This window comes from Orbicella faveolata, unplaced genomic scaffold (assembly GCF_042242905.1).
Source record: "Orbicella faveolata isolate gen_17 unplaced genomic scaffold, um_ofav_v1 contig_34, whole genome shotgun sequence".
NCBI classification, from domain to species: domain Eukaryota; kingdom Metazoa; phylum Cnidaria; class Anthozoa; order Scleractinia; family Merulinidae; genus Orbicella; species Orbicella faveolata.
The window spans coordinates 33,415,854-33,426,174 of NW_028301563.1; the positions used below are offsets into that span (position 1 = coordinate 33,415,854).

The following is a 10,321-nucleotide window of genomic DNA, read 5'->3' on the forward strand; positions in this document are numbered from 1 at the left end:
TTTGAATTTCTATCCAACCGAACCTTTCTTCTGAAATCGATTGAAGGCGATGAAGAAGACTTTTTCGATCATTTCCGGTCTTAGAAATCAATTCCTTATAAAAGACGATTCCTTCTCCGGTCTTGAATTCTAAAATAATCGATTTGTACGCTTAAAATTGAACTACATTTTGTTTTTTGAGATTTCGTTTTGGTCTTAAATTATAGCTTACCGTTAAGCTTATGACTTAAAATTTATGAAGTCCATCTCCAAAGAATAACAAAACATTTGAAGCGAAAACAGTCGAATCTAGCGATGCCAAAACTTTGTTTAGAATCACCCTCACCCTTTTATGAATATTTTAGTAGTATCCTTCCTTAATAAATGGATATTTTTAACTCGAAGAAACTTCTGAATATTGGTATTAATGACTGCATGTATTGCTCGAGTGATTAACGTGATATTAATCACTTCACATGAAAGAGAACCTATTAAAAAAAAACCTACGGAACTGTTGTTTTTCTGATATTAGTTGTTAATATTACTTTTTTATGAATATAAGGTGGAGTACGGAGTGAAATAATAAATTTTTTCCTGGATCCCGCGACCACTAAAGACAGATTGCTACAAAGAAATTTCTCTTCAACATGAAGTGCTCGATTTTTCTTAGTATTGTAGTTTTAATTGTGTTAACCGCCTTCATCCAAGGTTCTCCTATTAACGAAGAAAACGATGCAAATGTAATGAGAAAGAACTCCCTGTTGGAAAAGCTTGGGATGGAGTTACAGAGGTAAGGAAAAAGTTTGTCAAGAAATTTGAACCGTAGTAGCTTCTTTCAAGCGTTTAGTTAGTTGGGGCTCAGCGCGAGAAAAAGACGGAGCGAAAAAGGAGAGAGACTTGGTGCGAGGGGTATATAAACACCTTTTAGCGCCGCGACTTTCCCTAGTTTTTTCGTGTGCCATTTTTCGCGCTAGGTCCAAACGATCTAAACGTCTAGAAGAGGCAGTAACAGTATTTCATCAAAGATCACTTGAAGCACATTTCCCCAAAAACCATTTTAGTATACGTTTATGATCTAGTTGTGTCTTCTCAAGAGCTATCGAAATAATCATTCGACTTATTTTGAATGCATTAGGGATCCATACTACAGTCCGTACAAAAGACGCTGTTATTGCGGGCCGAAACGGCGTCGTTACAGAAAACGCAAAGGAAAGAAAAGTTCAGGGTCTTCAAGTTCCGGGTCTGACTCCGAGTCCGGGTCGCCCGGTAAATATTACGGGGGATACCGTAAATACGGGAAATATGGATATGGGCATTATCGAACTCGAGGAAACCGTTCTTCGGACGAGGAGTAGGTGAGTATCTCTTGTGTACTTTAGCCAATTAGAAAGCAGGCAACGTTTTGTTTCTTAGCCAATCAGAACTAGAGAGAAAACCAAGCGTGACTTCTTACGCACGTTTTCCCGCGCTAGTAGTACGTTTTACTGGTTTCGCCCGATAGGAAACCGGTTTTACAAGTTAGTTGTGCTCCTCTTAGTTCATCTAAAACACGCGTAGTGCAGAACAGAGCTCGGGAAAGTCCAATGTTAAGTAGTAAATCTCTAATTAGACATTTTCTAGAGTATAGTATCACTTTGCAATTTTTTAATCGTTATTCATATTTTCACTTGCTTCTCCTGCTCGTCAAAACACTGCAGGATTCGTAAAAAATACGTATCGGCATTATACACTAAAATGTTTTTTTTTTTTTTTTTTGGCTTTTATTAGGTGAAAACTGGTGAACTCAATGACAGAAAACAAGACAAGAAAAGGACTACGAAAAATTGCTGACGAAATTTCTAAAGGGACAGAAGATATGCTGACAGAAGACATATTTCCGTTCAAATCTTTCAACACATAATTCTGAAATAGTGAACACTATTGACTTCCTCAAGATTACAACTCGAACTCTAATGAATAAACCTTATGGAACTGGAAAAGCGCTTTTGCAAGTTAATTTTTTTGACCGAAGGAAAACTACGGTTTTGCTTTCTTGGCAGTAGATTTCTCAGTTATTGATAATTCATCGATTTTAACAAAGGAAATCATAACCGTGACGGTATTTGGATTTATTATATGGAGAAGAGTGTTTTACTGGGAACTAAACCACTCGTAGATTCCATACGCCACTTCATCCGGGACCCGAGTGGCGTATTTTCCGTATGTCACCTTTGTGAGTGTCGTATCGTTCAATGACCTCACGATTCCCGCCTTTTGCTTTTGTTGAATTGGTTTCTCCGTATAATAAAAAGAACATTACACGTTGGCTCGAAGATATGAATTTTATGTTCGAGTGGCAAGAACAATATCTCACGAGTGAGCGAAGCGAACGAGTGAGATATTGTTCTTGCCACTCGAACATAAAATTCATATCTTCTCGCCACCGTGTAATATCCTCTATATACATGTGGATATTTCGATATTTTTTTTTCGTTTGGATATCTGACTTTAATTAGACCAGATTTTCGCAATTTCCTTTCTCCGCTTTCACATTAATTTTAGTTTTGATTGAAAAGATATTTCGAGAAATGAAGTCAGAATAGGCCATTTCCGAATTGCCCTTGGCCTCTGCGTCAAAACGAGTCTTCGTTCATATGAAAGGTTTTGCGCGAAGACTCGTTCTCAAACAGAGGCACAAAGTATTAACTCGGAAATGGCCTATTTCACTACATTTCTATGCACTTCGAAGTTCGCAAAAATGCTCCACAACGCGTTGTATTTTCAAGTCTCTTCTCTGTGTTAATAAATACCAGTGATAATACACGGTTTCTCTTGTTTGACAAATGACAAGTAAGTTCTAATCATAAGGAACTAACAAAATTTTCGCAGTAGAGACGTTTGCTATCAGTATTAAATTGTCGTCGCATTGTACCACTTGAGCATCAGACCGGAATACGCACAATGTTTGCTGAAATAAAGGATATGTTTTGAAAAATCTTCTTAGACCAAACCAAAAAAACATACTGGAAAACAACAATTATCCATACTTGATGGCTCATTGTGATCTGGAATGATCACTCAGAATCGCGCTGGGACACATTCGAGGTTTCAACTTATTCAGGCTCAACAAACAAAACAAAATAAAACAGCAAAAGAACGCTATGATGGGTTACTGTAGTACATAGTTGCAACGAACCGGGTCCTATTCTTTTAGTCTCCTAATCAGGGTAAAAGTTAAGTCTGCATACCAGCCAAGTGGCCCATCAGGCCGGAGCTTATCCCGGTTTGTGTAGTATGAAGTGACTAGGAACATTTCTACTCCCCCCTGGATGGGATGCTAGTCCATCGCAAGGTTACCCCCAGCATTAAATTTGCCGGTACGCATTTATACACCTGGGTGGAGAGAGGCACTGTGAGAGAGAAGTGTCTTGCCCAAGAACACGACACAATGTCCCCGGCCAGGCCTCGAACCCAGACCGCCCCATCCGGAGACGATCGCGCAAACCATGAAACCACTGGGCCTCCAGAAGTCTCTTAATTACAACTCGGCTATTTTTGTCGATGCCTCTGGTGAGCTTTGACTCATTAGTTTTTGACAAATGAGGTCCGAGAAATTGAATGTAAATTTATAAAAAAAAAAAAAAGTGAACTCAAGGCATAAAGAGGCTAGCTGGAAAAGCAGGGTCGGTGGTCCGGGGTATGTGGCAAACACGGGCTCTGCCTGGAAAACAAGGGTTCAAGCTTTTCCATGAGGAACCCGGCGAGTTTTCCACGACTCATGTTTTTTATTCAGACCCCGTGTTTTCTACACCCCATGCTTTCTACACGGACCCCGTGTTTTCCACAGCCCATGCTTTCTACTCGGATCGGACCTCGAGTTTTCCACAACCCGTGACCCGATGTTTTCCGCAACCCATGTTTTCTACTCAGACCCCGTGTTTTCCACACCCCTTGCTTTCTACTCGGACCCCGTGTTTTCCACACCCCTTGCTTTCTACTCGGACCCCGTGTTTTCTACACCCCTTGCTTTCTACTCGGACCCCGTGTTTTCCACACCCCTTGCTTTCTACTCGGACCCCGTGTTTTCCACACCCCTTGCTTTCTACTCAGACCCCGTGTTTTCCACACCCCTTGCTTTCTACTCGGACCCCGTGTTTTCCACACCCCTTGCTTTCTACTCGGACCCCGTGTTTTCCACAACCCATGTTTTCTACTCAGACCCCGTGTTTTCCACACCCCTTGCTTTCTACTCGGACCCCGTGTTTTCCACATCTCATGTTTTCTACTCAGACCCGTGTTTTCTACACCCCTTGCTTTCTACTCGGACCCCGTGTTTTCCACACCCCTTGCTTTCTACTCGGACCCCGTGTTTTCTACACCCCTTGCTTTCTACTCGGACCCCGTGTTTTCCACACCCCTTGCTTTCTACTCAGACCCCGTGTTTTCTACACCCCTTGCTTTCTACTCGGACCCCGTGTTTTCCACACCCCTTGCTTTCTACTCGGACCCCGTGTTTTCCACAACCCATGTTTTCTACTCAGACCCCGTGTTTTCCACACCCCTTGCTTTCTACTCGGACCCCGTGTTTTCCACATCCCATGTTTTCTACTCAGACCCGTGTTTTCTACACCCCTTGCTTTCTACTCGGACCCCGTGTTTTCCACATCCCATGTTTTCTACTCAGACCCGTGTTTTCTACACCCCTTGCTTTCTACTCGGACCCCGTGTTTTCCACACCCCTTGCTTTCTACTCGGACCCCGTGTTTTCCACAACGCATGTTTTCTACTCAGACCCCGTGTTTTCCACACCCCTTGCTTTCTACTCGGACCCCGTGTTTTCCATATCCCATGTTTTCTACTCAGACCCCGTGTTTTCCACACCCCTTGCTTTCTACTCGGACCCCGTGTTTTCCATATCCCATGTTTTCTACTCAGACCCCGTGTTTTCCACACCCCTTGCTTTCTACTCGGACCCCGTGTTTTCCACACCCCTTGCTTTCTACTCGGACCCCGTGTTTTCCATATCCCATGTTTTCTACTCAGACCCCGTGTTTTCCACACCCCTTGCTTTCTACTCGGACCCCGTGTTTTCCATATCCCATGTTTTCTACTCAGACCCCGTGTTTTCTACACCCCTTGCTTTCTACTCGGACCCCGTGTTTTCTACACCCCTTGCTTTCTACTCGGAACCCGTGTTTTCCACATTCCTTCCTTTCTATTCGGACCCTGTGTTTCCCACACCCCTTGCTTTCTACTCGGACCCCGTGTTTTCTGCACCCCTTGCTTTCTACTCGGAACCCGTGTTTTCCACATTCCTTCCTTTCTATTCGGACCCTGTGTTTCCCACACCCCTTGCTTTCTACTCGGACCCCGTGTTTTCCGCAACCCATGTTTTCTACCTCGGACCCCATGTTTTCCACACCCCTTGCTTTCTACTCGGACCCCGTGTTTTCCACACCCTGTGTTTTCTAATCGGACCCTGTGTTTTCCACACCCCTTGCTTTCTACTCGGACCCCGAGTTTTCCACAACCCATGTTTTCTACTCAGACCCCGTGTTTTCCTCACCCCTTGCTTTCTACTCGGACCCCGTGTTTTCCACATCCCTTGCTTTCTACTCGGAACCCGTGTTTTCCACACCCCTTGCTTTCTACTCAGACCGGTGTTTTCCACACCCCTTGCTTTCTACTCAGACCCCGTGTTTTTCACACCCCTTGCTTTCTACTCGGACCCCGAGTTTTCCATAATCCGTGCTTTCCACTCGGATCCCGTTTTTCCACAAACCCCGCGACTCCGACCCCGCGTTTTCAACCTGGGCAGATAAAGAAAACACTTACCAAGTGAAAGAGGTCAAAGAGGAATTACGTGAAGAAAAGAGGTCATCTATCCAGCTAGAGAGATTCTGACAACTCTTGAGAATTAAGATAGACAGGCAGCTGGAGAAATAGCACTTAAAGCTAGGGCGAAACTATTCACTACCCCACAGGCTACAAACTAACCAAAATGTTTGTGTAAATTCCTCTGTTGAAACACAAAAACACGAAAAATAACTACAACTAAAGAAAAGGTAGATTTAATAACATTTTAATTCAATATGAATCAAAATTGTATACACGTTTCCTTGCTTGTTTGCTAGCATGCTTGTTTAATTTCTTGCTTGTATTTTGCTTCATTGCTATTCCTTTCTTGCTTTTTATCTATTTTTTTTTTTTTTTTTTTTTACTGCTTGCTTGTTTGCTTGCTTAATCGCTTGCTTAATTAATTGCTTATTGATGTTACAAAGGACCCCTTAGTCCATCAAGATTCTTCAATTATCCTGAAAGAAAAAAAAAATTCGAGTAGATAAATTAGCTTTTTTGTTAGAATAAATAGTGAAACAGCAGAACGTAACTGGGAATAATATTGCCCGATTGACAGCGATCTCAAAAATTGTCAAGTTTGCGCGCGTGGTTAGAGAAAGTTCCTAAAACTACCCTTCCGAGCATGGCTATAAATCCCCTTGATCAACTTTTTATTTCTCCTTACAATATCAACACATTGTCTAGCTGAAGGGATATGAGAATAAAGATATTCATCAAGTAGCAGATAATTTCAAGTGGGCAATGCGACAAGCAAAATTCAGTGATATTTTTTTTTCCATCATAAGCTATGAACCAACGTCATGTTTTCCACTAAAGCAACACCTAAAGACTGTAATTAATCTATAGAATTAAAGAACGGAAAGGTATTTCACTCACAATAAGTTGTTAGCTAGTTGAATTTCATTTCAAAACTCTACTCATTGTACCTCAAGAAATTTCTCCGACTGACTGCACGCTTCGTCAACATGAAGACTGGACGCAGTTGTCGAACATTGCGGCGGCGGCGACATGAACGGACTCGGCCTCGTTTAGCTCTGGAACGTCGGCATTCACGATGGTGAGATCGCTGAGGAATTAAAATCCCTGTGATTTCATAGCTTTCCTGGACAAGATTTGACAAAATGGTGAATAGCAAGAACAATACAATGAGAATTGAACCCTTCCGCATTGTTTCGTTGTCTGGTCCCAGATTTCAAATGAGGTTTACAAAAAACAGTCACCTTAATCAATTACGCACTGGCGGCACTTTACTGGCCACGTGACAATGAAGACGGCAGCACGCGTTTAATTAGTACCAAAGCGTTGCTGATTGGTTACATTTTCCAGGTGGTATTTACCGCACGTGCATACGACAATTAACGAGGAAATTAACAAAGAGCGTTTTCAGAGTCAACTACAAATTCCAACAACAAGGTAAGGTAAGGTAATATCTTGGAAAAGTCCAGAAAAACCGGAAATTGTTGAATTTCCGAAAAGCAAACCTTTCAAACGAAAATTTCCGAAATTCCGGGAGGAAAATTAAAATGGAGTGGTTAGATAAAGCGGTTAAGAGATTTCCAAAAATTTTATGTATACCTCGCGAGGCCGTCCTATGTTCCAGAAATTCCGAAGAAACGCTATTTCATTCGTCGCTAGAAATTCTCGGAAATTCAAACCAGGGCTTTTCATTGAATGCAAAGCACCCCAAACAAATAAAAATAAATTTCAATTTCAGTTTCAATTTCGATTTAATTATTATTATTATACCTGTATTCAATGTGTAGATTGACTTCCAGATGAAAAAATTCCAATGAAACACTTTGGCCAGAGGGTTTAAGAATTTTAATTAAGTACTTCTCTATAAGGAAAATAACCTTAAAGCCAAATATGGTTCTAACCACGTGGAAAACGTTTGATTGGTTAACTGTTATGTACGTCATAGTCGTGTTACAAAAACTGGTTACATAAGAGCAATGACGCACATGTTATTGACGTGTTTGGCTCAAAGCGACCTACTTTGCATGCGCGCCGACGTTTAGTCCGCTTTGTAGTTCATGCGAATTATGGGATATAAGCAAAGGAATTATGGAATACTAGCCTCGCAACGAATTAGGAGCAACCACAATTTCAACTCAAAGACAAAGGTTACAATTGCAACTGTTTCAAATACTCTTTTTCCCTTCGAATTGCCCGCGAGTAGAACGATTTACGTCCAAATGTTGTAGAGGCCCGTAACCTGAACCTGTTTAAGAACGCTCTCAAATCGTTTTTACATATTTTATAACCTAAATTTCAAATTTTTAGCACTTATTTGTATTTGTAATGGAAATATAAACATTATCAATAATGTCATTATCATTGTCAATAGATTTTTGTTCAAACTTTGTCCACTGAATATTTATCATATGAGAACTTTAATTATAAAATAAAAAGGGGGGTGCCCACGCTCGTTAAGGAGCAGCGAGGCATTGAAAATGTCTCATTTTAGCATTATTTGATGCTTATTACAAGAACGCATTCCAAGTTATTGTAAACTCTTTGTGAGCCCAGACTCATGAAAACACGCCTCAAACTACAGTCGATACTTCCGTCGGGCACAAATAAACTTTTTAAGTTTGATTTTGACAGACAGCTGAATCCTTGTTAAAATATTGGAACCAAATTGCTTGCCACGGCTATCAAACTGCAAAATAGAAAAGACTATAGTGCAGCTGCTATTTTCCTTATTTATTCAATTTTCAACAATAGAAATCAGATCAGTCTTTTCTCACGCAAAGCTAATGACTAGTTGTTTAAAATGACTGGAAAAAAATTGGGGTGCCCGAGCTCGTTAGTGAACTATAGCCATTTTTCGACTGACAGAACTCAATATCAAGGCAAATCTGCCATGTTTTAGGGTCCACCTCTTTAAACTGCCTTTCAGGATTTTTTTTTTATTATTATTTGTATTTTATTTTAGTTTTATAACCCCTGAATAAAGTCCTGTATGTACGTTATGCCTTTCCTACCATGAACGAAAACAAATTCATATTGGCAATACGAGCGCAAACCACGTTACCACTCTAAAATCGCATTGGTGATCAGTAGAGATTATACTTTACGTTTGAACATTTCACCCTAATGGCATCAACAGACATCACATTTCTGAAGTGTGAATAGCTATGTTTACAAAACGACAACAAAAGAAGGTATATGCCAATCTCATCCCCAAGGCCTTCTCCACCTTTTAAAATGGAAAATCGTAGAGAAGGCCCTAGGGACGAGGTTGGGCATATGCAGGGTTTTGGCCCAGCGAGAATTTTTGAACTGAGTTCTCCCGTTCTAGCAACCGAATCGAAGGCCTAAAAATCAAGAGATTCGTAAATATCTTCGTCGACTAAAAGAAACAAAGTCTAAGTCAGCATAAAAGAGTCAGCCATGGAGATTAGCCGGGCTTGTTTTAAAAAGTGTTACATGGAGATGAACGTTCGATACGTTACGAACGGAAACCGAACCTCAATCTCCTACCAATCGTCACGCAACGCTCCTTCCAACTGCTCAAGCGTGAGAAAACATCCGTTGCGTGACGACCCAACGTAGAAGACTAAAATAACAAATTTCCAAGGAACATCTTACTTTAAAAAAAACCATAACGATAAAGTAGAAATGCGGAGCAAGTTCTACAGGGGAAAATCAAAAACGAAAAGCTTGAGTAAGTGATCACAGTCAAATGTACCGAGGCTATCAGAGAGTAATTTGTTAACTTGTGAACGGGCCGAGATTTTTTTTTAAATTTTATTTATTTATTTATTTATTTATTTATTTATTTATTTATTTATTTATTTATTTATTTATTTTATTTTATTTTATTTTATTGCGCTCTCGGAAAGAAGAGGGACTCTGCGGAGCAAGTATCGAACGAAAAATTTCGAGCGAACTGTATAGAAGCGATATACAGTTATAGGCAGGTCAGAAAATTTTCGGGACATGGGCATGCAAAATTATAGGAAACATTTTTTGTCTTAGATTTCTGATGGAAAGGACGTCATTTTCCTTAATTGGGGTCTTATAAAGACTAACAGGATTTTAAATCGAAATAACATTACCAGTGTTTGCGTTCTGCTTGCAAATATCGGTGAACATTCGATTTTTAATAAACCCTCAAAAATCAATATAGAGGTTATTACAGTATTAAATTAATCAATAAACTCTTTAGCTATATTAAATGAGACAAAGGCCAGAAATAGGTCCAGTAAATTCAGTAATTCTAAAAGGGTTCAAACTGTGTCTAAAACGAAAAAATAACTGACGATCTTTGTAAAGAAATGATTTGCAAAACCTTAAAACGTTATATAATATTCATAAACTACAAAGGAAAACTAATTTTCTTTTTGTGTATATTCACTTATATTACTTGTAAACATTTTAGCATAACTTGAATAGTTTTGAAACTAAGTCCGGAATAGAGTGAGAAAAAGTTTGCGTTTACAAGACTTTTGAGCTAGTGAATCAATGGCTCGCAATTTTCATGTGGTTGGTTTATGAA

At 40.1% G+C, this 10,321-nt stretch overlaps 1 protein-coding gene and 1 long non-coding RNA gene across 2 annotated transcripts; one reads left to right on the top strand and one right to left on the bottom strand.

Annotated features, from left to right (window-relative positions):
• The first annotated feature begins 547 nt into the window (after positions 1-547).
• LOC110043240 (uncharacterized) lies at positions 548-2,779 on the top strand. The gene is made up of 3 exons (XM_089271670.1): positions 548-769; positions 1,115-1,334; positions 1,747-2,779. The coding sequence occupies exons 1-2, from the start codon at positions 627-629 to the stop codon at positions 1,332-1,334; spliced, it is 363 nt and encodes a 120-aa protein (XP_089127796.1). The 5' UTR covers positions 548-626; the 3' UTR covers positions 1,747-2,779.
• A 3,367-nt stretch (positions 2,780-6,146) lies between these two features.
• On the bottom strand, positions 6,147-7,009 carry LOC149105888 (uncharacterized). Its single transcript, XR_016201561.1, has 2 exons — positions 6,744-7,009; positions 6,147-6,272 (listed from the first exon to the last, which is right to left on the bottom strand). It is a non-coding gene; the product is annotated as an uncharacterized LOC149105888 (long non-coding RNA).
• Positions 7,010-10,321: the final 3,312 nt, after the last annotated feature.

Excerpts from the sequence above, each read along its gene's own strand:
- LOC110043240 (XM_089271670.1), top strand. The coding sequence starts at position 627 with ATGAAGTGCTCGATTTTTCTTAGTATTGTAGTTTTAATTGTGTTAACC. Across the intron at positions 770-1,114 it reads CTTGGGATGGAGTTACAGAG|GGATCCATACTACAGTCCGT; the intron begins GTAAGGAAAAAG and ends TGAATGCATTAG.